This window comes from Tamandua tetradactyla, chromosome 15 (assembly GCF_023851605.1).
Source record: "Tamandua tetradactyla isolate mTamTet1 chromosome 15, mTamTet1.pri, whole genome shotgun sequence".
In the NCBI taxonomy this organism is placed as follows: domain Eukaryota; kingdom Metazoa; phylum Chordata; class Mammalia; order Pilosa; family Myrmecophagidae; genus Tamandua; species Tamandua tetradactyla.
This window is the reverse complement of record NC_135341.1, coordinates 35,546,044-35,560,076: the sequence shown is the minus strand read 5'-3', so window position 1 is coordinate 35,560,076 and position 14,033 is coordinate 35,546,044. Positions and strand designations below refer to the sequence as shown.

The 14,033-nt window shown below is 56.7% G+C and overlaps 1 protein-coding gene across 1 annotated transcript; it reads right to left on the bottom strand.

The window, feature by feature from the left end:
* Window positions 1-3,412: 3,412 nt before the first annotated feature.
* Window positions 3,413-13,099, bottom strand: C15H3orf18 (chromosome 15 C3orf18 homolog). Its single transcript, XM_077129192.1, has 5 exons — window positions 12,861-13,099; window positions 11,015-11,392; window positions 8,225-8,250; window positions 7,442-7,589; window positions 3,413-6,267 (listed from the first exon to the last, which is right to left on the bottom strand). Exons 2-5 carry the CDS (start codon window positions 11,246-11,248, stop codon window positions 6,187-6,189), a joined length of 489 nt encoding a protein of 162 aa, XP_076985307.1. The 5' UTR covers window positions 11,249-11,392; window positions 12,861-13,099; the 3' UTR covers window positions 3,413-6,186.
* Between the last annotated feature and the right edge of the window lie 934 nt (window positions 13,100-14,033).

Genomic DNA, 14,033 nt, shown 5'->3' with positions numbered 1-14,033 from the left:
TCCTTGCCAGACTCCAGGACCACCCAGGGAGTAGGGAAGAGCTGATCAGCTTTGCCAGGCACATGACACATGATATGCGTCGTCATTGCCCAAGCCCTTTCTCTCTCACCGCACCCCTAGGAAGTGGAGCTGACCTCACCCACCCTCTCTGACCAGCCATTTCCTCACCTGTAAATGGGGCTGGAGGAGCTCACTAGGGTCTGGCCTGCTGGAGCCCTTGATCAGTCCTAGTCCAGTGGTCTCTTTCCCGACAGGACGCAGTATCCTCTTAACCCCCCTTGATGGACTGCCGTTTATGTCATCAAGTCCTGAGGAGGGCAGGAAAGGATCTGGCTGCCTGGGCCACCAACTGAACCCAGACATAGAAGGGAAGCTGGAGCTGCTGCGATGGAAGGATCAGCCAGGAGTGGGACGTCGCCTGAATGTTGCTGCAGCTGCAGGGAAAGAGACTCCACAACTCTCATGGGTTTCTCGGGAAAAGCCATAGAAAGTATTTTCCTCTGGGTTCTGTTGTTCCACTGCCAGACCCACCTGATCCACATTGGCCAGTCACTTCTATAGCATGGGCAGCAAAGACCGCCTCATCCTGGCCTGAAACCCAGGCCCTGGTGAGATGGGCAGAAAGTAAGCACAGCTCATGCCTGCTCCTCTGCCCCCTCCAGGAAGCCCTCCCTGACCAGAACTCTTAAAGCCCAAGAGCAACTGCATTCAGCTGTCTCACCTCTCATTGTTCCCAGCAGACTTGGCCTTGAAAGCTCCCCTCACCTCCAAGCACAAGGTCGGGCATGCGGGGAAGTCCTGTGGACTCCTGCATGCGTTAGGTCTGCCAGGATGCCAAATACCATGAATCCACTCTACCCCACACCCTTACACTACAAATATTTGGGCTTCAGGAAACTTTGTAGAAAGCCTCTCAGCTAGATTGATGGGGACAGAGGAACATGAAGACAGGCCCAGCCTGAGAGCAGTGCTGCTGTGGAAGTGGCTTCTGCCAGGACCTCAGTCCCCGGAGACTGACTCAGGATTCCATCTGGGGTGGGCAGAGGGATGTGAGAGGGCTCTCTGGGGTGAACAGGGGTCAGGCCTGGATTTTCAGTCTCATAAGAGCTATCTCACGTGGGGAGAAAGGCCAAGATGGGTCCCTGATTCCCCAGGGAGGAGCCAGGGCTGCTGGAGGGAGTAGTGCTGGGCGAACCGGTCCTCCAGTCTGGCTCTGGGCCTGGCCCACACTCTGGTAGGGAGGCCCGACACCTGGGGCCCAGGACCAGGCAGGAGGTGTGCGGGGCCTCAGCGAACCCCTTACCCCGAGACTCAGAGCCCGGGCTCCTGCTCTCTTTAATGAGGTGTTCCAGAAAGCAAAAGAGAGTCTGGGGCTCCCCTCTGAGCTCCATGCCACCCCCCTGGGCTGATGCTCGGCCTCCATGCCCCTTCTCACACCTTGGGGAATGCTAGCTGCTGTCACCTTCCGGCCACCGTGGGGATGTGTGGGGTCCCACCACGGGTCCCCAGAGTGCATCTCTCAGAAGTTCCATTTGCCCCTTGGGAGGAATCCAGGGAGCTGCTGAGGCAGCTCTGAGAAGCCTCTCAGTGGCAGCAGCTGCATGCCAGACTCCCTCTCACGCCTCCGATGTGCCTGCACGCCTGGAAACCTCACACACTGGGAGGTACACCAGGGAGGACCTTGCGTGAGTCTTGCTTTGCTCTCAAGTTAATGGGATCATTAGGTCGCCTGGAATCTCACCCTGAATGTGAGAATCTGGCCCAGGCTGTGGGCCGCTGGGCAGAGCTGAGCTGGTTCCTCAAGGAAGGTCTTGACCTCTCCCAGGCGAGGCGAGCGGAGGGGCCTCCTGGCTGTCTCTCCTTTTCTGTCTGCAGATGGGAGCTCAGTATAACACCTCTGGACAGTAATTCTGGCACCTGGGGGGGGCTCCCCTCCTCCACGGACCTCGGCAGCCCACATGGGAATCCCAGATGCATGGATCCCAGCAGGAACCCAGAGGGCACCTTTCCCGCTAACTGCTGAGAGAGGGGAAAACTTCAAAACCGAGGGGAGATCTGAGAAGCAGAATCCCCTCCCAACTGCCCCATTCTGCCCATGATAGAAAGTCCCTTTGACACACACCACTCTCCTCGGGCCAGGGGCAGGGAAAAGGAAGCCCACTGCAGTCCTGGTGTCACCTAACTCTCTGCACCCCCAGCCCCATCCTGGGCTGAAGACTCTGAACCAGGGGTTTTCTCTGGGATGGAGGAGGCCACCTCACCTCTTGTTCTTCCTTTGTTTCCTTACTGCCCTTCCCTGGCTCCCTCAGGTGCACATGAGGGGGTGTCCTGCCACCTCTGGGGGGCAGAGACACCTGCCCTGTCCTCCACCTGCAGGACAGGCTGAAGGGTGGGGAGCAGGAGCCACTGCCAAGGAGCTCTGGGGTGGGGATAAGAGGAGGTACCAAGGACAGAGCCAGGCCCGGCGGGAGGGCACCTTAGTCCACTCGACTTCTCCCACATCCCCTACAAGCCACGCCCCTTCTCTCCCCTGCCCCTCCTCCCCCTCCTGCGCTTGATCCCCACACACGTGTCTATTTCTTCGCATCTCGGGTCTGTCAACAGCATCCTCTGGGTGACCTCTAGATACCCTCATCTGCAGATGCTCCTCTATCCTGAGCTCTTGGACGCCAGGGTGGCTGCGGACACCAGCCCAGCAGTTTCTGGCATTTCTCCCCCCCTCCCCCAAATCTGGCCCCTCCATACCAAAACCGAGGGAGCCTTTGCCCCCAGCCACTGACCACCCCCAGGCACACCCTGCCCCCTTTTCCATATAGATGAGATAGAAAGAAATAGACATTAATACATGTGCTGTGTGTGTACATACACACACACGCACACACACACACATTTTTCTTCCCATGTGAATGTCTGTCTCCTCTCATCTAGGATGGAAATGCCCCTGGGTAGGGATGGGACATGCAGTAGGAACTGCCAGGCCAGGCCAAAGCCGTGTTTCTGGAAGGAATCACAGCCAGGTCAGACTGCTCTGTTGGAGTTCCTGGGCTCGCCCCCACGGGAACTTCCCTTTACATCCTGACGGCATCCCTGATGTCTGCCTGCATACAGCCAGCAGCAGGACTGTTTTCTTTACAGTGGCTCGAAGGTGACACTTCACTTTATTAAGGAAAACGACCTCCTTTGAAGGCCCATCCACATCACTTGTCACACCCACCACAAACGACTGCGACTTCTGACCTGCAGCCCTGGTCGCTGGTCACGAGGAAGGGCTTTGGTTATTGATGGGGTGGGGGTGGGGCTCACATTTCCCAAAGGGCCCCACTTAACAGCCAGTTTCAGGAGCCAAGTTTCCGAGAGCCGAGAGCTGGCAACTCCATCGCACGGCGGTGAGGAGAGCTCAGGTCAGCCCACCAGTCCCCAAAAGGAGGACACACCACCCAGAACCTTTCACCCCAATATTTATTGACCCCACACTTGGTGGAAGACGTGGGAACTCATGGGGAATCTGTTTTTCCTCCAGGACTGCAAAGAGAACTAGAGAACAGAAGAAGGTGGGGTAGAAGGGAAGAGGAGGTGGCTGTGAGGGGACAAGAGGAGGAGGAAGCTGTCCCCGTTACCACAGAGACGCCTGCCCTGTGTCCATCCCCCAGGCCAGCCCAGCCCGGGGGAGGCTGGGAGAGGGCCATGGGGCAGGCAGTGGGTGAGAATGGGAGCAGGGGTCCTTCTGGAGCCCCTGTCCCGGGTGCTGTTTCTTCAGGGGCCTCCAGATACTGGGCCTTTTGCAGCCCCATGTTCCTGGCTACTCTCTGGCGGGATCCTTCCTTCTTCTGCTGAGGGAAGGAGACCCCTCCCCAGGACAAGGGCCACTGTTGACAGGCCTGGCTGTGTGACCGCAGTGTGGGGAGCCCATGGCATGTTCGGCCCTCATCCTTACCCAAAGCCCTATCCTGCAGCCCATCTCCGGCCCAGTCCTCCACTGTGGACCTGGGACGCTCACTCTCTCCTTGTTTCCATGATGCTAGTCCAAAGCTCAGCACTCTGGAAGAGGGAATTGGTTTGTGAGACTTTCAGCGCTAAAACTGGGTTAGTCCTGGGCAAACCGGGACTATTGGTCACCTGGTGTCATGTTCCCCTAAACCCTTCAGAACCCTGCAGGTGGGTTCCACACACAGAGCCCTGAAGCCTCCCCCTACCACACACACTATCCACTGCCAATTGTGCTCTGGGAAAGGACACATTATTTTGTTCCCTTTTGTGTTTCAGACCCAGCTCCTGTGAGTCCTGGGGTACTCCACCTCCCCCACGTCCTTGGGGCTCGAGGGCCCTCCTTCCCCTGTCCCACATGTCCTGTCCACTTGGCCTCTCCACCCAACGGGGTGGCAGGCAATGTGACCCCAGTCCACAAGTGAGACAAGGAGGCCCAGAGCAGCCTTGAACCCAGGGCCAGAGGAATTTCCTTGGGTAGATCAAGGAAGACCAACTGGGCTGCCATCTCATAGCTGGGACTCAAGCGACTGTTCCCAGGCTCCCCACAGCCCCTCACCCATCCTGTCCTTTCCTGGGCTTTCACACTAGGAGTGTCATAGGCTCACACTCTTTTTGCGTAAACATCTTAATTACATCTTTAATGCTCTCACACAGAGATGCTGTGAGTTAAATTACAGCTTCTGTGCATCCTAAATTACCCACAGCCCTCCAGTCCGCTTAAGTGCTAACGTATTTATAGCATCTTGAGGAGGGAATAAATCCAGAACCTTCCCCACATGGGACTCCTAAGCCCTCATCTTCTGACACATGGCATTTGCCCAAGAGAAGCACTGCACATGCCACCCCCGCATCCTCTCCAACCAGCGAGGATGGCCATGGCAGCGAGGCCGGGCACGAGGACATGCTTCTCCGCAGGCTCGCGTGCACAGGCCTGCCCAGAGCAGAGCAAATGCCCAGCTCCTGCAGTCTGACTCTACTGAGTGACCCTGACATCAGCCCTGACCCACAAAGGCTGAGGGGCAGGCCAAGCACAGAGACTCCCTTTCCCCCACCATCAACCCCTTCCCATCGATGGGGTGGAGGTGGGGAAATCCAAAAATAGGTTGAGTTTCTTGAGTGTGTTTCCTAAGGGGCTAAGCCCCACCCTCTTTCCTCTGGGCAGTTCCCACCCCACCCACAGTCTCACCTCCAGCCTCAAAGGGCCCACATAACCCAGGACAGGCAGATGCTTCCAGAAGTGGCTCTGTTCAGCTTTTAGAGCCCTATGAGGCAGCATTACTTCCCTTCTCCCTGCTGCGGTCCCTGAACATTGAGGGCTGCAAAGGAGGCGGCTCGCTACACTGCCCCTGCTGGGTGGGGGAGATGGAAGCTGGCTTGGAGGGTAGAGCCAATGCAGAGGGGCTCCACCGTGCTCCATGTACTGGTACGGGCTCATGTCTGCACATGGGCACACTCATGCACACCTGGGGCCTTTCTGCAGGCAGAGGGGGCTGCATACCTCTGCACACATCCCCCCATTTCCCTTCTCTCTAAGCTCCCACTTTAGTTTGGGCTCAGCAGACAGCTGGCTGCCAGGAGGGGGGGTGGCTGGAGTACTCAGGGATCCCCTGTTGTATGGATGGATTGTGGGTACAAGCAGCTCTCTTCCTGGCATCTTTGCCCACTGGGCAATGTCAGCTCCGATTCTGGGACCGTGAGGGTCAATAATGGGTGACCCCTATTCCCTGTCCCTATGACCTGGGAGATCACATCTCTGCAATCTCCAGAGTCCAAACACAAACCTCTCCCTGACAGAGGAGAATACTCCCCCTGCCCCCCACCCTCCAATCCTTTCTCCCCTCCCTCTCCTACTACTCCCTCTATTTCCTCCAGATTCCAGGGAGCAGACCCAGATGTGAAAAGTCTAGAGAGGAGATAAGGAAGCCAGCAGGGGCTCTCCACCATCCGGTATGGGGGCCGCCCTCCACGCCAGGGCCCTCAGGTTTAGGGAGGTCAGTGGCCAGATGCCCAGCCTGGCCAGGGGCCTCTCAGAGCCTCAAGAGTCAGCAGGTGAGTTCACAGAACAGCTGGGGCCTTGCCTGGCCCCTTCCTCTTTGGCAGGGCAGGTCCCGAGAGGAGGTCTTGACGTTCCAGGAGTGGGCAGCCTCTGGGCAATGTGAGGACGTCTCCATCAGAGCTCCAGGCCTGTCTCTGGACCACTCACGTGTGGATGGCATTGGCTACGTCAGTGAACACCAGCCGGCTGGGCCTCTGCAGCGGGCCCTGGGAGGGGAGGGTGGTCTGCAGGGAGACAGGCAGGAGCATCAGGGACCTTGGCCAAGGCCGTGCATGCTCTGGCTCAGTCACCTCCACCCAGGCTTCCTAGTGTCTGCATGTGCTTGCACTGAGCTCTGTCTTCTGCCTGGAGCCTTGCCCTCCCTGCAAACTTGGTCTCGAAATAGGATCTGGCTTCACAACTCCGCCCCTGCAACAGCCATCCCAGCACTTACCCTGGGGGACCAGGGGTGGAATTAATTATGCATGCACCTCTCTCCCCCAGCAGAGGAGCCTGCCTCTGTACCCCCAGGTCCCAGCACAGGGGCTGGCTCAAGGGAAGTACACAGAAAACAGTAGTCAAATGGTCAGTAGCCCCGTGAGACACAGGTCAACCAAGGTTCTCAGTCCTGGAATATCCTGAATATCCTGAGGGAGTGACATGCGCTGACCCAGGTCATACAGAACTGGTGGCAAAACCAGGGGATCTGGAGACTCCCAGCCTGGGGCCAGACATCTCCAGTAACTCAGGGAGTCAGGGCAAGGAGGACTGTGACAAGGCTGGCTGGGTATAAGGAAGGCCAGGTCTCCCCATGGTGCTCCGGCTCTTGGGAATTTCAAGGACTGGGAATAAGCGATCAGGCAACCCAGGGCTCTAGCAAGTCAACCATGCATTCACCCATCCCTTTGGTCATAGGAGGCTAGCTCGGCTGAGGTCTCTACCCGCTGAGGGTCTGTCAGTGACTGGAACCCGACTCTGAGGTGCTATTCTCCAAGAGTCTGACCCACATCACAACCCATACAGGACCATGGACCTGGAGTCTCAGGCTCCAACTAGCTCTTCCGGTGTCCGCTGCTGCCTTCCTAACCAGTACATGGGGTAATAATTAGGATTTTCATTTGTAGATGAGAACACCGAGTCTCAGCAAGGCCAATGGAGCTTCTAAAATCACCAGGGTATCGGGGCAGACCTAGGCTGGATCCCAGAGCTGCCCTGCCCTGGCCTTGCACGGTGAGTCTGTGATAGCCATGGAGCAATTCTACTGGATTCTAAACAAACTTGACAAAACCCATATACCAAATAGCTGCCGCCTGACCACACGGCAGATGCGCAAACACTGTGTGAGGATGGAGGGAGGCTGGGGGTGGCGGATGCCCGAATGGGCTGCAGGCTGGGCAGGGGAATCTGACCAAGGCCCACCTTGCCCTGCATGGCTGGCCCAGAGGCTGCAGCCTGCAGGGAGGCGGCGTCCCGCCCGTGCTCCAACAGCTCCTGCTCCAGCTCGTCCTGCTCCTCCGTGGGGTCGAAGTTGTACATGGGCATGAGCTGGTGGCGCAACTTCTCCAGCCTAGGGTTGGGGGCAGAGGCTGCTGGGGGCAGGGCAGGCCCTTTCCCTCCCTCTAGCCCTCCAGGCCCTGCTCACCAGCTGAGCCACAGCACACAACCATGTTTAGGGTCCTAAGATTTCACCCAGCATTAAATGTAACATGTTTTCATTTAATGAAACCTACAGGACTGGCTCTGTCCTTCAGATGGGTGGTAAGAGAGAGAAGTTGCTTGTTCCTAGAACCAGGTAGGGCCATAGACCAAGGGGCTGTTATCTGTGGGGTCCACAGGGACTGCCCAGGCCAGGCCTTGCTGGAATCCATGGCCTCTGGGGGTTGGGGGAAGGTTGAGTAGCAGGCAGGGCAGGGGTGGCTGCACAGTTGGGTAGGGGTGAGTCCCCACTCTCTCCACACACACCCCCCCATCACAGAGTCATAGTTGGTTACCCAGAATCCTCATACCTGCTGGCTCTGTGAGGGCCCCATGGTGAGAGGGAAAGTGGTCACCCCCAGCTAAGAGGGGACAGAAGAGGCTCTGACCCCTGACCAGGGAGAGGGGCCTTGGGAATGGGGTCTCCTTCTTCCCCACCCATGTCCCCTGGAGTCCAGCCCAGAACTGCCCATGGGCCAAGGTTTCTGATGGCAGCTGGGGAGTTACCTCTTCTTCTTCCTGATATACAAAACCTGCAAGAGAAGGCACAGCATCAGGCGGTCAGGAAAGGAGGCCCCAACTCACCCAGCAGTCCCTCAGGACACACGCTGGGGCTGATGAATGAGAGACTTCTGGCCCTTGGGGCCCCCACTCCCGTGGTGCCTGTGCCTCACATCTATGCCCTTCCTGATGTTTATTAGATGCTGACAGTGCCCAGAGGAAGGCTGGCCTAAGGGCTGATGGGTCCCCACCTGTGCCAAAGCTGATGGTGGAACCCCTCAGGGCTGAAGAGGATGAGGAAGGCTTCAGCAACTCATCTCAACTCTCCCCAGCCCAAATCTATGTACAGATTAAAAAAAAAAAAAAACCAGGGTACAGGGAATAGCCAGACTCCACAGGGCAATGGCTCTAGGCAAGACTCTGGCTGATTCCTAGAGTTTACCTGGAAGGCTTGAGCTCCTCAGCGGGCAGCCCAGGCTGACTCCCCAGAACCCTGGCTCTGGAGGAACCTATGAGGTTCCCAGGTCTTATCCCCATTATTCAGTCTTGAAGATAAAGGCCTAGGCAGGCTGAGAAAAAGACCAGGGCCCCCAGGCTGGAGTAGGAAACCCTGGTACGAAGTCTTGAGGGAAAGGAGGGAGGGGGAGAGACTCAGGTGAATGCCCAGGGACCCCTGCACCACCCAGCTTCTCCCCAGGCTGGTGGTTTCAGCCACTAGGAGCATGCCTGCTTCTTCATGGGGGAAAGTCATGCCTCTCGGTTCTATCCCCAGACCTCTGTGTCCCATTCAGAGCTTGAACCTGATTTGGTGTCCAGCCTGGCCCAGAGTTCTCCCTGCTGCCCAATCCTAGGGAACACCAAAAGCCTGGGAAGAAGCCAGGGAATCCCTTATTCCCTCAACTCCTCCAGGGGGTCACATAGGAACCTGCTCTTCTGTGGAAGAGCAGGAGCTCCAGTGTTTCCAGGTCCAGCCCCTGCCCACCTGGAGCTAGTGGCTCCAGCCCCAGTGATCTTTGTTCCCTCCCCTCTCAGCCATGATGCAGACCCTCAGCTCCCAAGGCCTGTAATACAGAGGGGTGTCCAGGGAATGTGAGAGCCTTTATCCAGTCTTCATGTCTTTGTCCCTGCTGTTCCCCTTGCCCCAACTGCTGACTCCGTCCACATCTTCCTTTCCAAATTCTCACTAGGACTCACAGTCCAGCTTAAGCCCCACCTCCTCCAGGAAGCCCTCCCCTACTGTTCCTGTCCAAACCAAGCACTATTTCCTCCCGTGTAAGGCACATAGCCTGGCACTAACTTGTTCCTCCTTGCATCCAGCATGGCCTGGCTCAGGGCTGGCATAAGAAGAGACAAAGCAGCACATAGAGAGCATCTCTGGACCTGTCCCATGGTGCCCAGAAGCTGTTTCTTGCCTTCTACAACCTTTACCCCACAACCTCCCTACCTCTCTGCTTTCTTGGGCCACCTACCCCAGCCCTCCAAACATTCCTCAAGAACGAAGGGTAAAGGAGTCTTCCCCAGTTCTGGGGAGGAAATCTTTCTCTGAGGTTTATAAGGGCATATTCTAGGCCCCTTTTTCCTGATCACGGTGCTTCAGTCTGCTTAACTACCGCATGGGAGCCAAGGCAGAACACTGGCACCCTGCCTCATCTCCACAGACCTCTTAGGGCTTGTCCTCACTCTCCATGTGCTGCATGCTGGCCCTGCTTGCCGGCAGGCAGCTGCTCCCTGGCAGCAATTCTAGCCTGCAGGGCCCATATGGTGACCCTGGTTTAACAGTGGCTCCAGCCAGGCCAAGGGTGCACCATTTGCAGCCCTATTTGTCAGAGCAACATTCTCCCAAGCCTAGAGCCAACAATTGGAGCCTGGGAAGAGCACTGAATACCAGTGAATGCTGGTATTGCTGAGCCTGCTGGGAAGCTTCAGGTATACCCCTATCCTTCCTGGCCTCAGCCTGGACAATCTCCAGTGGCCTCCTGGTGACACTTCAAGTGTCCATGTGTCATCTCAGGGGTTGTACCAGATCTAGAGGCATCATACTCATGATGGAGGATTCTTGTGGCCTTCCCCTTAGCTTACCTCTCTGTCCTGTTGGCTCACTACCTCTTCTTAGGACACTTAGGCCAGGCTTCCACTTTGAGGTCTCAGCTCTCATGTCACCTCCTCAGCTGCTCCCGATCATTCAGCCTAGAAGAGGCCCCCCCACTCCTACCCAACAATTTCCCAAAGTAATCCCTGCAGATTTCCCTTGGATCCATTGGTTTTTATCTGTCCCCCTCTCCCCATAAGAACCACAATACCCAGGGCCTGGTCCAAGGCAGGTGCCCAGTAAATCATTGTCAAGTGAATGAATGAATGAACACTGTTCAGCAGCCTGCCATCTGGAGCGTCCCACCCAGCCTCCACAGCCCACAATCCATCCCAACCACCGTCTGGCCTCTCCCACACCGCTTGTACCTCCCACACTCACTTGCCTCTCTGCTAGCTGCTCACATAACCTCCTGCCTGTCTCTAAATTTTTGTCCACCAAGACCCTCCACCTGGAATGCCCTCCTCCCCATATTCTATGCGATTGGGCTTGGATCACAGCTCAGCACAAAAGCCACGTATTCCTCAGAACCTTCTCTGGTTCTTCCAATTGGAGGCCACCTCTTTGGCCTCTGGGCGCCAATGAACAAATCCCTGGAGGAGGGGAGGGATTGCCTTCTGATTATGTTCTCTGTAAATGCAAATACTGACTACATCTCCACCAATTGGGGGCCACCTGGGCCAACCCTAGCCTGTCCCAACTCTCACCATGGCCACAGCCAGACCAATCACCGTGATGATCCCGAAGGACAGAAGCATTGTGCCCACGCCGGCTGTGCTACCAGCCACATCAGGGATTCTGGTGCCATTAAAGCTGGTGGCTTCTGGGCTGAGGGTGGTGGTCTCGGGAGCTGGCCCTTCTGTGGCAGGCTCCAGATCAGTATCAGAAGTGGGTGGGTGGCTGCTGAACCAACCTCTAGAAGATGGGATCCTGGAGTTCATGCCGACGCTGAGGGGGCACTGGGCAAGAGGCTGCTGGTGGTCAGTCAGCCGGCCCACTCACATCTGACATCAGGAATTTTCCAGTCTGTGGTCACCTGCACGGCTACCTCCTTGGATAGAGGGAGCTCCCTGCCTCCCTGAGTGCTAGAAAAGAAAGAATAAACAATGAAAGCTTGAGTATGGGGGCTTGGAGACAAGATGAAAATTCTGAAGATGTTAGGGAAATGAAGGTTTGAGGGCAAGGGAAGGTTCAGGAGATACCAGGACATGTGATTTGTATATCTGTGATTCCCATGTGGATTTAGGAACATGAAAATAATACCTTGCCCACCTCTGTTTGTCAGTAAAGCGACCACAGTGATCATACCTGAAAGATGTAAGGCATGGGGAGGTTGAAAAAGTTCCTCCCTACCACTGCTTTCCCCACCCCATGTCGAAAAAAATAAACCACAGTTGTTTCCTTTCCTAGAGGGAAATCCTTGCCCAAGAATCAGATAATCACTTAGATGGGTAACCTTAGGTACTTTCTGCATCTGTTTTGCTGAATCTGAATTGGGGATCCTAAGAAACTCAAAGTTCATAGGGTCATGGGGCACTAAAATATTAGAATGAGCCAGTTCCTAAAGGAGACGTAGCTCAGTGCAACCTTCGGACACAGTAAGTGCCCACTAAATGTTCCATCTTCTTCCTCCCGCCAACCCAGGCAGAGAAGGCCAAGGCACAGAGGCCCCAGCCCACTGTGTGGTCCAGGCTGTGCTCAGTGTGGAGGTGGAGGCAGGTTGTGGCTACTCAGGTGCGTAAAAAAAAAAAAAAAAAAAAACAGAAGGGAGACTAAGTTGGATCCACTGACAGGTCTTCTCTAGAAGTTCTTGGAATCATTAGATCCCCCATAGGGAGGCTGAAGGCTGCCAGGGACAGGGAGAAAGGTGATGGGAAGATAACATCAAGAAGCAGAGATGGAACTCCTATTTTGAGGTGCCACGTCTCCCCTTCCCTCCTGCCCTGGGGACAGAGAGTGGAAGATGTGCCCAGACTAGGGTGTGGCTTAGGCGTACTCAAGCCAAAGGACCCTGGATGAGGCAGGTGGGAAGGGGTCCCAGCCAAGCTGCAGATGGGTAGGCCTAGAGGGAGGGGATGATGCCCAGCTCCTGGCTGTACATATAACTCCGTGTGTGTGGGGTGCCTCCCTGCGCAGGTGCACGGGTGTGCATCACTCATCCATGAAGGTCCTTAGGAAGGGGTAAGACTGACAGAGGGACACGCAGTGGTGGGGAGGTTCATCCCTCTCTGCCCTCTCCCTCCAGGTAGGCTGGGTGCTTCAGGAATCCCAGGCTCTCTTCCTGACTCTGCCACTGACCCCAGGCGTGACCTTGGGCTGGACCCTTAACTCTTGCTCTGAGGAATTTAATCCTTCCTCCAAAGAAGAAAAAGGGTTCTGCTCATACTTTACGGGCCTGCCTCGGATCCAAAGGATAAGGGAAAGAAACCAGAGTGCAAGGGATCGGCCCGCGTACCCTTCTCCATCAGGTCTCCCAGCCCTCCCTGCTCCATCCCCGCCTCCGCTGCTCGGATTCCTCCATCCTGGCACCGAAGCGGCAACCTCAGCACTTACTTTATCCTCTCCAGGGCGCCGAGAGGCTGGAGGTGGTGGCCGCTGGGAGAGGCCAGGGAGGCCGGGGCAGAGAGAACCCCAGGACCCGGGTGGAGGACTGCAAGTCCGACCCGAGGTCTGTTTTCCCTGCACGCTCGGAGCCGTGGGCCCGGCCGGCTACAGCGGACGGCCAGTAGTAGTGAGCGCCCCTCGGCAGAGCGGGGCCCTGACGGACCGCGGGGGTGGGGCGGGAGACAGCAGCCTGCTCCGGGCTCAGAAGCTCCCGAGCCCCGCTCCGCCCACTCCCTGCCAGCTCCGCGCTCCCGGCTCCCGATTGGCTGCCAGGGCTAGAGCCCACGCGTCATTGGCCAGCTCGCCTGTCCCATCTGGCTCCCCCGGCTGGGAGCAGCGAGCCGGGTCGCAGTCCTCTGGGACCACCCCTCACCCCCTCGGCTGGTCCCGAAGTCCGGCGGGGAAAGGTGGATAGTTAGACCCTTCCCGAGTCAGAAATCGGGTTCCCGGCCAGTCCGGGCTCCACCCGCGTCAGAAAGACTTAGGCTCCCAAACGCAGGCGCACGGGGGACGCTCGGGGAGAGCACTGGACTGGGAGTCCTTGGACCTGCGTTAAACTCTGCCTGGACCTCCTCTGGCTTTGTGACCTTGGGCAAGCTGCTTTCCCTCTCTCGGCCTTGGCTTCAGCTCAGACGGGGGCACAGGTGTGAGGGCTTTTGGTAAACGAGCCCCCGGACTGGAAATGAGGAATCTTCACTCCAGAGAAGTTGGGGGTGGGGTGGTATTATTATTGTTGGGCACCCCGACCCAGGCAAAACTACTCCTATGCCCTATACCCCTCACAGTAGCCTCCACCCACGGAAGGGGCTCTTAGTCTGCCAGTTTTCAAATAAGTTTATGGGGATTGGCGTAGCTTGTTAGAAATGCAGATTCCCGCGATTCCCCCAGTCTGGGATGGAGCCCGGAGAGCTGTGTGTTTAATAAAAGTCCCTCTCTTCAAATTCAACTTCCCCAGGTTGAATTCTTGATATTCTCACAAGCAGTGCGGACAATCAAAGCTGTAGGCTGAGCCCCCAATCTTGGGTTTGTTCATATGAAATGTAACCCCACAAAGGATAGGTCAAGCCTACTTAAAATTAGGCCTAAGAGTCACCCCCAAGAGAACCTCTTTTGTTGCTCAGA